The 13,004-nt window shown below is 41.5% G+C and overlaps 1 protein-coding gene across 2 annotated transcripts in view; it reads left to right on the plus strand.

Moving 5' to 3' along the window:
* Positions 1–327: 327 nt before the first annotated feature.
* ARIH1 (ariadne RBR E3 ubiquitin protein ligase 1) overlaps positions 328–13,004 on the plus strand; it is a 127,455-nt gene continuing 114,778 nt past the window's right edge. The window contains exon 1 of one of the 2 annotated variants that reach the window (XM_034994894.1): positions 328–1,030. In XM_034994894.1, the coding sequence (XP_034850785.1) occupies positions 662–1,030 (369 nt within the window). In that variant the 5' untranslated portion in view covers positions 328–661. The remainder of the gene's footprint in view (positions 1,031–13,004) is intronic. The other variant, XM_034994895.1, reaches the window with a different exon arrangement.

Here is a 13,004-nt window from a genome sequence, read left to right on the forward strand (position 1 = left end):
CGGGAAGTGTCTCTACCGCCCGGTGGGAAAGCCACCTTCGCTGGATTCAGTGAGGGGGCTGCATCCCTATGGCCTGCGGCAAAACCCACCACCGGGTCGAGGGGCCTTTCTCTCGGTGACGAGGAGGCCGCACCCTTTTCAGGAGCAAGATTCACTGGTGTCGGTCCACAGAGCGACCGCAGCCGGAACCGAGAAGGCGATTCCCGCGGTGCCGCGCTCCCAGGGCCAGGCCGGGCCGTGGGGTCTCCCCGCTCTCCACGCAGGGGCGGCGGGGCGGGGCGCGGTGACGCCAAGAGGAGTGACGCGACGACGCAGCGCGACGCGGTGACGCACGCCCCTTTGTTGGCTCAGTAGCGGTAGCGGCGGCCGTGGAGGTGGCGCTGGGGACTGTTTTCTCTCGGAGGCCGGAGCGGAGCCGCGTCTGACTGAGGCGGGCGGCAAGCGGCCCCCTCGCTCCCTCCCTCCCTCCTCCGCGCCCTCCCCGCCGCCGCCAGCCGCCAACCGCCAACCGCCGCGCCCGGGGAGGAGCCGCGGCCCGCGGGGCCGGAGCCAGGCCTGCGTCCGGACATCAGCCGGAGCCGGAGCGAGAGCTGGGGCCTCGGCGTCCCCGCCCTCTCCCCGCCTCAGGGCCAGCGTCCGCCGGGCCCTCGCGTCTCGCGCCATGGACTCGGACGAGGGCTACAACTACGAGTTCGACGAGGACGAAGAGTGCAGCGAAGAGGACAGCGGCGCCGAGGAGGAGGAAGACGAGGACGACGATGAGCCGGACGATGATAACCTGGATCTGGGCGAGGTGGAGCTGGTGGAGCCCGGGCTGGGCGTCGGCGGGGAGCGGGACGGACTGCTGTGCGGGGAGACGGGCGGCGGCGGCGGCAGCGCTCTGGGGCCCGGCGGTGGCGGCGGCGGCGGCGGCGGCGGCGGCGGGCCAGGGCACGAGCAGGAGGAGGATTACCGCTACGAGGTGCTCACGGCCGAGCAGATTCTGCAACACATGGTGGAATGTATCCGGGAGGTCAACGAGGTCATCCAGGTGAGGGTGGCCGCCGCGCTGGCTTGACCTGGCCGGGCAGGGGAACAGAGTCGGCGGCCCGAGGGGCAGGCCCCGGCCTGGTGCGCAGCCCAGCCCGGTGCCTCCGGGCCCTGTCTCCTCCGCTGCCTCTGCTGGGGATAGGGGGTGTTGAAAGCAGACATTCACCGGTTAGCCGGGTGTGGGGAGGTGCGCTGGGGGCGGTGCTTTCCAGGTCCTGCTATGGCGGAGGCCTCCGGCCGCCTAAGACTTCTCTTGCGGGCCATTCCTGCCCGTCCCTGGGCCCGGTGTCCTTCGGGCGGGGGGGGCGCCTACAGGGGCGGGGCGGGGGGGGGGGGGGGCGGGTGGAGAAGAGCAGGAAGAACGCTGCCCCAGAGAGGGTTATCCCGGCCTTCAGTCTTGCTTGAGCACTTTTGGAAGGGGTTGGAGTAGGCCTAAGAGCAGCTTGGTGTACGGTTGCCCCAAGTGGGCACCAGTTAATAAAGAAATGGATCTGCTTGGCAGTCTTAAATGCCTACTTAAGGGTGGGGGAGGGGAACTGTTTCTCGGAAGAGGTCCTGATGGGCCTTCTTTTCCGATGGTGAGGTTTCTGCTCTCATCTTTGTATGTCTTTGCTGTTTGTTTGAGACCTAATGCTACTTTTTCATTGGTAGCCTATGACTTACTTGAAGCTGTTGAAATAGTTACTGTAGATTGCATACCCAGCCTTGCAGCTAAAACAACAAAATGCAGTGTTACTATTATTAGACAAGACTCTATTGTGAGTTAGGAGGGAAGGGCTTTCTGCTTCTAGACTAATTTTCTCTGATAATTTTTATTTCTTGGTGAGTTAGGCTTGGTTTAAGTTGATAACCACAACTCATTTAACCGCGTGGGTCAGATTTTGCATTTTTAGCTTTAGGAATTCCAAACTTTACATTTGTTTGGGGGAAAAAACAGCTATGATGGGTGAGGGATATGATTCAAGAATAAAAATGAAGTCTTGATTCAGGGCAACTTTTAGAAAACACTAGTTATATATGAAGAAACTATATACAGGAGCAAGTTACTCTTGCCTTCTTGTATGTCAGTCATTACTTTTTTTTTCCTACCTTAAAATTAATTGGCTAATATTCACTGGGAAATTGGCAGTAGTATGTCACTGCCTACTTGTTCAGTTTCCATGATTAACAGATTTTTACAATATTGTCTAGTAAGCAACGCTTCCACTTGAGCCCTCTATTTTGGCTCATTTGGAGACCCTGTTTTGAATAATAGTAAAAAAAGTATCTGTGATATATAGTGGTACTACTAAACAGTGGACATCTCAAACTTTCATAAGGATACTGCAATCTAAGGAGGAAATTGAAGGGATATAGAAGGAAGATAAGTTTTATTGCTCTTTTTCTGATTCTAAAAATATGACAGTTCTTAGGCCACTAAGTGGAGACTTTTTTCTTTTTTTGAGGAAACTATTAAAAGAATTTAGAGTAAAACCTTGAATTCTCTTTTCGTTTATTTACCACTACAGTATATAAAATCCAATGTTTTCAAACTTACCTAGTTTATTGACATGTTAATTAGGTTTTTAAAAACTCATGGATAGTGGATATTCTTTAACTTCTTTGTTTTCATGTAGTAAATCTCATCCAACTTTCTCAGCTCTTAGGTGTGTCTTAAGCACTGAGGCCAAACCTTACAAGTTCTTTATGTCACTTCTGGAACAGGAATGTAGCTAATGCATATGACATCATTCTTTCTTTGTTAGTTTAGAGGAGAGAGAATAAACACAGATGAACTGAGCTAATAAGGACCACAAAATACTAGCGTTTTTTGTTTTTTTTTTTAGGTGTCCATGCGTGATTTTTGAAAACTGTCATGTTAAGGATGCTCTTAAATGGAATTCCTGAATATATAAATATCAGTTCCTTGTTAAGTTTCTGTTTCGAACTACCAGTAAATCAAAGAATAGGATTTATCCCAGGTCATCTTTTCTCCAAATGGCGTGCTTCCTAGATCTAAACTAGGCTTTGGTTATGGTAAGGTTTTTTTATGTTAGTAGATTTAAACTTAAAAAGTTAAACTGGTCATACATGCACACTCTAAGAAAAAACTAGGCAAGGAAAACCATACTATAAAATCATACAGAATCATACTTTATATTCTGTTTTCAGTAGAAAAAAGGTTACAAAAACAGAAGGAATCTCAACAACTTTCTCTTGTAAATAACTCTTTCCATTTCCAGTGTTATATCTGATTATAAATCTAAACTAATTTATTTAATCAGTCCATTATTATTGGCCTTTTTATTTTCTGGTTTCTGGCTTTTATTAACTTCACTGGGGATATCCTCATAGGTAAATCTTTGAATGTTTTATTTTCTTAGGATAAATTGAATTGCTGAGTTAAATGGTGTGCTTATTTTCAAGGCATTTGATACATACTGCCTACCACGTTGCTTTCAGAAAGGTTATTAGTTTTCCCCCCACCAGTCAGTGCTTGATTAGGATAAAATAGTCATTTTAAAAATTTGCTTCTTAAAAAAAAAGATGAAGTTGAACTTTTAACATGTTTCTTGGACATTGTTATTTCTTTTGTAAATTGCCCTTTGCTTTTGCTCATTTTGCTCCCTTTTTGGGATTTTTATCTTTTATTGATTTATAAGACCTTTTTACATTCATTGAGGTTTTAAATACCAGTTGTCTAGTTTTTTCTTTTTCTTTTCTTTTTTTTTAAGATTTTATTTATTTATTTGACAGAGACAGCCAGAGAGGGAACTCAAGCAGGGGGGGAGTAGGAGAGGGAAAAGCAGGCTTGCTGCTGAGCAGGGAGCCCAACTCCGGGTTCGATCCCAGGATCCTGGGATCATGACCTGAGCCAAAAGGAGACGCTTCTCGACTGAGCCACCCAGGCGCCCCTGTCTAGGTTTTTCAGTTAAAAAAATTAATGTTTGTTTAGTGTGGCAATAAGTTTTAAGTTTATCAAGTTAAAAACCCTTGTTTTACTTCACATTAGAGAGCTTATTGTTAATTCTAAAAAATTTAAATCCCCTGCTTCCAGTGCTACTTTTCAGTATGAAATCAGGTATGTTATTAGTGAATTTGAAAATAAATTTGCAGGAGAAAAAGATTGAAATGTGAAAAGATTGCCAGATTAATTTTTCCTTGGGAATTTGATTACTACTTTGGGGAGATTAGTTCTGGGCAACAGTAGATTAATATTGTAATTTGTAGATATCTGCAGGTTAATTTTAGCTTTCAAATGAGTAAACACTTTTTGTTTTAGAAGACTCTTGGTTTTCTAGCTTTCTGTAATGCTCTTGTTACAGTTTGTTTAATTTGGCTTTGTTATATTTAAATCCTTATGGCTGCCTAGATTATCTTGTGAACTTTCAAGAAAAGATCAGGGGTTTTCTTTAACCTATACCAATGTTAGAGAAGTACTAAAAGCCCTTCACTTACCCAACTGTATGTACTTAACTAGTATTATTAAACAGTGGCTTTCTAATGTAATTGCCTTAGTAGCTGGGTAATTTATTAAACACCACACAATTCTGCAGTTAAGGGGCATTTAAACTTGCTATTTTGTGTTTCCACAACATTATTCAGCAAATCTTGGTTGTGCTTGTGTATGTATGCCAGTCACTGTGTTAAGTAGATTATAGGGCATGGTTCTTGCCTAAGGAGCATATAAAGGTGGGGAACATAGAGGTCCTTGGGCTTCATTCCCAGAGATTGTTGTTCATTAGTTAAGTCTGAGTTGGAGCCTGAGCTTTTATATATTTTTAGCCACTCCAATGATAGTTCTCAACCATTGGAATAGTCATAGTTCATCTACTGTCATGATTTTGACTCAGGGAGAATGAGTAGAGTGAGAAGGGCAGTAATCCCTAGGAATACCACTTTATTTTATTTTTTTTAAGATTTTATTTATTTATTTGAGAGAGAGAGTGAGCACAAGCAGGGGAAGCTGCAGAGGGAGAGGGAGAAGCAGGCTCCAGGCTAAGCAGGAAGCCTGATGCGGGGCTCGATACCAGGACCCTGAGATCATGACCTGAGCTGACGGCAGATGCTTAACCTACTGAGCCACCCAGGCACCCCGGGAATACCACTTTTTTTTTTTTTAAAGATCTTATTTATTTATTTGAGACAGAGAGAATGAGAGAGACAGAGAGCACATGAGACGGGGGAGGGTCAGAGGGAGAAGCAGGCTCCCTGCCGAGCAGGGAGCCCGATGCGGGACTCGATCCAGGGACTCCAGGATCATGACCTGAGCCGAAGGCAGTCGCTTAACCAACTGAGCCACCCAGGCGCCCCCGGGAATACCACTTTTAAAGGATGTGCTGCAGAAGAGGAGCATGGGCTGATGGATGTGAGTGGTCACAGAGGAGGTATAAAGAAGTGGGTGGGTGTCTTGCTATTTTAAGATTTATTATGCTAAATAACCTGTTTTAAAGACAACAGATATCTCATCCTTACAGGGGAAATTTTCTGGTGGCTGTTGAAGTTCTTAATTTTATTTCACCTATTTATTTAATTAAAAGATTTACAGGGTGCCTGGGTGGCTCAGATGGTTGAGCATCTCCCTTCGGCTCAGGTCATGATCCCAGGGTCCTGGGATCGAGTCCCGCATTGGGCTCCCTGCTGGGCGGAGACCCTGCTTCCCCTCTGTGTCTGCCTCTCTCTCTCTCTCTCTCTCTCTCTCTCTCACTCTCATGAATAAATAAATAAAACATTAAAAAAAAAAAGACTTAAAGAACTTCTGAAGTGAGGTTTCAAGCATAAATTGAGAGGCAGTATATACCAGCATATTGGCTCAGAGTCAGTTCTAGCCCTGGCTTTTCCTCCAAATGGCAAGTTTTGTTTATATCTCAGAACCTTCAGTTTTTTTTTTTAATTTTTAAATTTTTTTTTAAAGATTTTATTTATTTATTTGAGAGAGAATGAGAGAGAGCACATAAGAGGGGGGAGGGTCAGAGGGAGAAGCAGACTCCCTGCCGAGCAGGGAGCCCGATGCAGGACTCGATCCAGGGACTCCAGGATCATGACCTGAGCCGAAGGCAGTCGCTTAACCAACTGAGCCACCCAGGCGCCCTTTTATTTTTTTAATCTGGAAAGCAGTTAAGAGAGTTGAACTATTAGATTGGCCTTTTTTTTTACATTGATGTTTTGTTTATCTAACATCCTTTTAAACCTTAGTTAATTGGAGATGCTCATTGTTTCCAAGAAATGAATTCAAGTGTGCAAATCAAGATGAACTCAAATTGGTTAACTTATTTGGGTAGGGGGTGGAAGAGTGAGAGGAAGGGGAGAGAGTTGTGTATCTTGAAGCTGTTAAAAGTGTTCGGGATGATTTATTCCTCTTGAACTTCTTTTCCCACCTGATCTCCTTGAACTTACTTGAGCCGTAAGTTTCAAATTATATTAATTCTTGTTAAATCGCTTATGGCAGTAGTCCTGTGAATCAAACTCTGGGGGTGGGGTCCGGCAGTCTAAATGAGCATTCCAGGTGATGCTGATGCAAGCTCAAGTTTGAGAACCACTGATCTAGTTGAAATTTAACTGTTTTTCCGTGTGTTATCACTAGTGATAAATTAAAACAGAGGTGGGTTAATGGTGGAAAGCAAGTTGTTTAAGAACTAATAAAAGGAAAATTTCAAGAGCTTGGACAGCACTTGCTGAGCTAATAGAGTTGGGGGGGATTTGTCATTACTCCTATCCTTCAGATAAAGTGGTCTTTACTCAGTTATTTCAAACATGCAAACCAAACTAGTGGCATCTTACATTCTAGGTTGGAGCACTTGGTTTTCCTTCCACTTCCTTCTTTTTTTTTTTGAAACAAAAATATTTGAGTTTCTTTACTTAATATATTGGAAAAAATATAAGGTTTTGGGTACTGTAAATGCTCCCACAGTACTGTACTAAATAGTGAAGAGAATATGAGAAGACATTCTCAAGGAGTTGATGATCTCTTTGAATTTAGACCCTCAAAGCTGTATTAGGTCAGAAAGTTGTTTCATCAAGCGCTACGTGGATAGGAGTGGGTATTTATGAACGAGAAATCTGTGGGTGTTATCTGGAAGATGGCTAGGATTTGGATAGATAGGAAAGAGGGATAGAAAGCCATTTTAAGAAATTGAATGAAGGGAGAACAAGGAAGGTGACTGGATAATGGTGACAGAGTGTGTAAATTGTGAGTGATAATGTTGCAGAAGCTGGGAGGTTTGATACTCTGAAGAAAGGTAGGCAGAAGCCATCAGATTAGATTCCTTTATTTTGAGTTTGACCTGTGGTAGCTATATGTATTAGTTATCTTTAACCCTGCATTTCCCCAAAACTTGGTGGCTTAAAAACAACACTTACTATCTTACAGTTTCTATGGGTCATGTTTCTGGGTGCAGCTGAGCTAGGTGCCTCTGGCTCAGGGTCTCTTGTTAACTCTGTTAAGGCTGCAACCAGGGTATCAGCTAAATTGCAGTTCTCAAGGCTTGAGGAGGGGAGGATCCCCATCTATTGTCAGGCCTCAGATTTTCACTGGCTGGTTGTTGGCCAGAGACAGAAGTTCCTTGCCATGTGGGCTTCTCCAGAAAGTGGCTAATAACAGTTTCTTTCCCTTAGAATGAGGAGTCCAAGAGCCCCTAAGATAGAAGCCAATCTTTATAAAAATTTCATCTCAGTTGACATCCCATCACTTTGTCCTGTTCTACTTGTTATGTATGATAAACTGTATCCACACACTCAAGAGGAAGAGGTTACACAAATGTGAAGACCAAGAGATGAGGGGATCCTTGGGGCCATTTTAGAGGTTCTACCATCATATATATATCATTTGGCTTCATCAAGAGGTGAATGACAACCATTATATAATGCTTATCTATCCATTTAATTTATATACAAATGAGAGGCATAGTAGTTTGGATTTTTTATGTTGGATTAACTATGAATTATTTGTATTTGGCTTTGCAGAGCATTATAACTTTAAATGATAAGTATTCCTAATTACTTTTCAATGGCTAAGATTAAAAGAATAATTTGCAGCCTCTTAGAATTGGCAGGAATTTTTCTTCAGTCCACTAATTTTTTTTTTTTAACTTTAGCTACGTAGTGGAATCACCTGAGGATTTTTTCACACTTTAAATTGCAGTTGCAAGAAATAATGTATAGCATAGCGATCCCACATACCCTTTGCTGATTTTTCTGCAATGATACTATCTTGCAAAACTATTGCATAATGTCACAACCAGTATATTGACATTGATTCAGTCTTATTCAGATTTCTTTCCCTGAGATTTTTTTTAAATGCAGGCACTCAGGCTCCACACCAGACTAAGCAGTGGGTCTCTGGGAGTTTGGACCAGGCATTTTCATTAAATAAAAATTTTCCCTGGATTATTTTAATGCATACCCAGGGTTGAGAGCCCCTGTTCTTGTTCATTGTCTCTAAGAATCTTCTCAGTAACATTCCAATCTCTGCTTAACTACAAATAAATGACAATGAACTATTTTGTGATGTAGCTCGTTTCAAATTTAACTCTTGATTTTTTTTAATGTAATTAAAATCTGCTATTGTAACTTTCACCCATTGTTCCTAGGGTCATCCTTTGGATAAAGTTGTTTGTTTTTTAACATAATTATTGTTTTGGAAGCTTTTCTTCCTGAAGTTAATCAGACCCTCCTTAGTACAACAACGAACTCATATTTTTGATAAAATGATTATTGCCTGCTTTTCTATTTTCTATTAGATACTTTCTCTCTTTTTTTTTTAAAGATTTCACCTATTCCTTTGACAGAGAGAGACACAGCGAGAGAGGGAACACAAGCAGGGGAAGTGGGAGAGGGAGAAGCAGGCCTCCCGCCGAGCAGGAAGCCCGATGCGGGGCTCGATCCCAGGACCCTGGGACCACAACCCGAGCCGAAGGCAGACGCCCAACGACTGAGCCACCCAGGCGCCCCTAGACACTTTCTCTTAATAGACATAGTATCACAGGCCGTAACTTGGCTAAGGCCTCAACAATATACAGGTCATCCTTTGTATGTTATCATACTATTACTATGTATTTTTGTTAAATAGCTTAATTATTCCTATTAAATGATGGGATAAATATAAAAGAATTTATTTGGACCGACATTTGATGATCACTGTGAGAGGATGATCTATAACCAGAGGCTTCTAACCTGGCTTGGTTGTATCCTTTGGGGCCTGTGGAGATAGTAGTGGCAGTTTTTGTCCTTTTTTCCCCCCAGTTTAAAAAAAAAAACCTAATATATTTAAAACAGAGCAAAACAGAACTGCCCAAGTGAATTAAATGTGGGCCATTGTTGGGTCTTCAATTCTAAAAGAATGGCGCATTTTATAGAGTCATTGGATTTCTACAGTCATATGTAAGAATCTAAAGTTTTGCTTTATTCCTAAATTTTCATTTAATCAGTGATTGGGGTCATCTGGCTTTATCTTGAATAATGTCTCATTTCTTGATATATCTTGGTGAATAGTAAATGCCCAGTTGGTATTTGAGTTAAACTGATGGGTAGTTTGTCTCTCAGAAGGCAGTTTAAGAAGCTCTTAACTGGGGGCGCCTGGGTGGCTCAGTCGTTAAGCGTCTGCCTTCGGCTCAGGTCATGATCCCAGCGTCCTGGGATCAGGCCCCTTGTAGGGCTCCCTGCCCAGCAGAAAGCCTGCTTCTCTCCCACTCCCCCTGCTTGTGTTCCCTCTCTCGCTGTCCCTCTCTCTGTCTCTCTCTGTCAAATAAATAAATAAATAAAATCTTAAAAAAAAAAGCTCTTACTGAAATAGCAGCTGCTCTGGCGATTAACTTTTCAGAGTTCTTTTTTTTTTTTTTTTCCATTTTTAAAAATGACAAGGAAACTAAGGGAGCAAGCATTTCCTCCCTTTTTTTTTATTTTTAAAAATGAGAATGCTAGTATTAAGGTCAAAAGGTTGTGAGGATTTGATTGAGAAATCCAAATATTGTACTGGAAGTTTTTCCATGTGTTTTTTTTTTCTTTTTCTTTTTTAAAGATTTTATTTATTTATTAGAGAGAGAGAGCACAAGCCGGGGGGGGGGGGTGGAGGGCAGAGGGAGAAGTGGACTCCCCGCTGAGCAGGGAGCCTGATGTGGGCTTGATCCCAGGACTCCAGGACCATGACCCGAGCCGAAGGCAGAGTCTTAACTGACTGAGCCACCCAGGCACCCCCCAGGTGATTTTTTTCTTAATGTAAACATCATTCAATAACATTTTTAATTTTTGCTATGTTCCATTTAAAGAAGTGTCAGAAGTGACCTGACACTTAATACATTTTGCAAAAAGTACAGCAGATAATGAAGTATTAGGTAACATTTCCTTATTACTAAGACATTTGTTTAGACAAAGCTAAGAATAGCTATAATCCCAGACACTTCTCCCCAGGCTTACTTTGCAATCTCCTTTGAAACTGTCATACTTCTAATTCAAATATTAACAGACTCCAATTACTTGGTAATATATCCTTTCTCTTAATCACAGTTGTACATTTTTTAAGGGATTAAGTATAAGCTAGAGACTGAGAAGTATTTTTTGATTCTTAGCAAGTATTTACAAGTCAAAACCTGTAAAGTGTGACATTTTGGACAGGTATTTCTCTGAAACCCATTTGAAACCCAAACCCAAATTTACTGCATTGTCTCCTCAAGGCTCTTCTTTCTTTGACTAACTTCCCAGTTAATTGTTCTTGGAATTTGAGAGTCATCCTTAATTTTTCCCCCCCTGCATTTCCCATATCCAGTTAGCCCTGATCAAGTTACCTTTGAAATTTGTTATTCCTTTTCTTTTTACTAACTAATCCTAATCTAAGGCCTCTTTTTATTTTGCCTCATTGTCTCCAGGCTTCCAGTCTGTGTCATACTACCAAATACAAATGTAGTAGTCATTTTCCTGCTAAAAAAAATTTCATTGTCCACCCCTCCCCCTCCCCCTTACTATTATAAGTCTAGTCCAGATTCCTTTATATGGCATTCATGGCTTCCTCATCTTGGTGTCAGCTGATTTTTTTTTTCAGTGTCAGCTGCTGCTTTTCTGATTCTCCCATCTCCCCCAACTGCACCACTTATAATTTCTTTTTATTGCTTTGTGTTGGGGTTACAATTTCCTAATATACAAAACACATTTGTGTTTTCTTAAATTTGCTCATGCTCCTCCCTCTTGTGATATTCTTTCTCCTCTCAACTGCCTGATGTACTTCTCTTCAGACCCTGCTCAGATATTACCGTATCTCTTGCCAGGTCCCTCTTCTCTACCCTTCTGGTGCTTCCTTATCTTTGTTTGCATGGCACTTCATGTGGATATTGGTATAACCTGCATGAGGTTGTGTAGTATAGCCATCCCAATACCTAAGTGTCTCCAGCTAGCTAGATGTGAGGGTTTTGAGTATGAGAGCTGAATCTTTTGCATCCATAGCATATGGCATACTAACAGTCTTTGCCATAGTAGAAACTCAGTAAATACTTGAAGTTTGTCCTTGCTAGTAAATGCTTGCTCCCTTAGTTTCCTTATCATAAACCAAAGGGAGCCAGGTAAGATTTTCTTTTGTTGCTAATAAGTTATTTTATGATTTGTAGGTAGTGCCACAGTGATAGCGTAAGAAGCAAGAAGAAAGTATTTAAATTCCAAGAGACAAGCTTTTTAAGCGCTCTGAATATGTAGTGACAGTCTTAAAAAGTTTTTTGTTTGCATGCAGTTCCCTGGCACTTTATATGAACTGACAGTGATTTAAAACCAGTTGAGTCACTAATGCTGTGGTTCTCAAAGTATGGTCCATGAAAGCAAAACTACTGTATGATAATACTAAGACTTCTGCCTTTTTTAATGTGCTGACCTTTGTTCTGATGGTGTAGAAAGCAGTGGGTAGGTAAAACCATGGGAATCCTAGCACAAATCAAATCAGTGGCACTCAACTATACAAGTAGTCATTGTATTCTTCATCTCTACACAGTAAAAAATACCATTTTCACTTGTTCTGGATGAAGTATTAAAAGTTACTAGTTTTATTATATCTTATCACTTAAGTACACATCTTTTTCATAGCTTTGGTGGCAAAATAGGCTTAGGTGGAGATAAGCATGAAGCACTTGGGCATACTAAAGTTACAGAGGTTGTCTAGAGGATAAACATCTGTGCAGTTTGATTTGTGGGTGGAACAAGCCGCTTGTTTGATGGAACACCATATTTTCTTGAAAGAATGACTGGTTTTTTAGACAAATGGCAAACATATGGTGAATGTTTCTCCAAATGAATGAAATACACCTGTTATTTCAAGGAAACCTGCTTACAGTGTATTGCTAATGATAACATTTTTTTAAGTGAAAATTAGAATTTTGGAAAACTTCTATTTGCCACTGTGAGACTGCTCCCTAATATTTAAAAATTCTGATGAAATATTGTGTAATAAAATACATCAATATTTGGTAGATCAGTTTAACTTAACCAGTATTTTCCAAATGACCAATTTTCCAGTGACCAATTATGATACTTCACAATCATGCATTGGTAAATGATCCATTCAGAGTACAAGATAGACCACCAGATTTTAATATAGGAGTATGAAAAGTTCTTTGACATGGTTTCAAATTCTGCCTTGCAGACAACCTTTAAGAAACAACCACTTTTTGAATTTTGGTGTAATATCAAAAAGAATATCCATAATTAACTAAAAAGCCAATGAAAGTGCTCCTCTTTTTAAAAAAAATTTTTTTAAGTAATCTCTACACCCAGTGTGGGGCTGGAACTTAAAACCCCGAAATCAAGAGTTGCAGGTTCTGTCCACTGAACCAGCTGGGATCCCCAAGTGCTCCTCTTTTTTCAAACTACTTATTTTTATGAAGCCACATTTCCTTTATTCTTCAAATAAAATAACATATCGAAGAGGGGCGTCTGGGTGGTACAGTGAGTTGACTCTTGATTTTGGCTCAGACTATGAACTCTGGGATCATGAGATCCGGCCCTGCCTTGGGCTCAGCATTCAG

Source organism: Mirounga leonina, unplaced genomic scaffold (assembly GCF_011800145.1).
Source record: "Mirounga leonina isolate KUSES-001 unplaced genomic scaffold, KU_Mleo_1.0 Mir_91, whole genome shotgun sequence".
NCBI lineage: Eukaryota > Metazoa > Chordata > Mammalia > Carnivora > Phocidae > Mirounga > Mirounga leonina.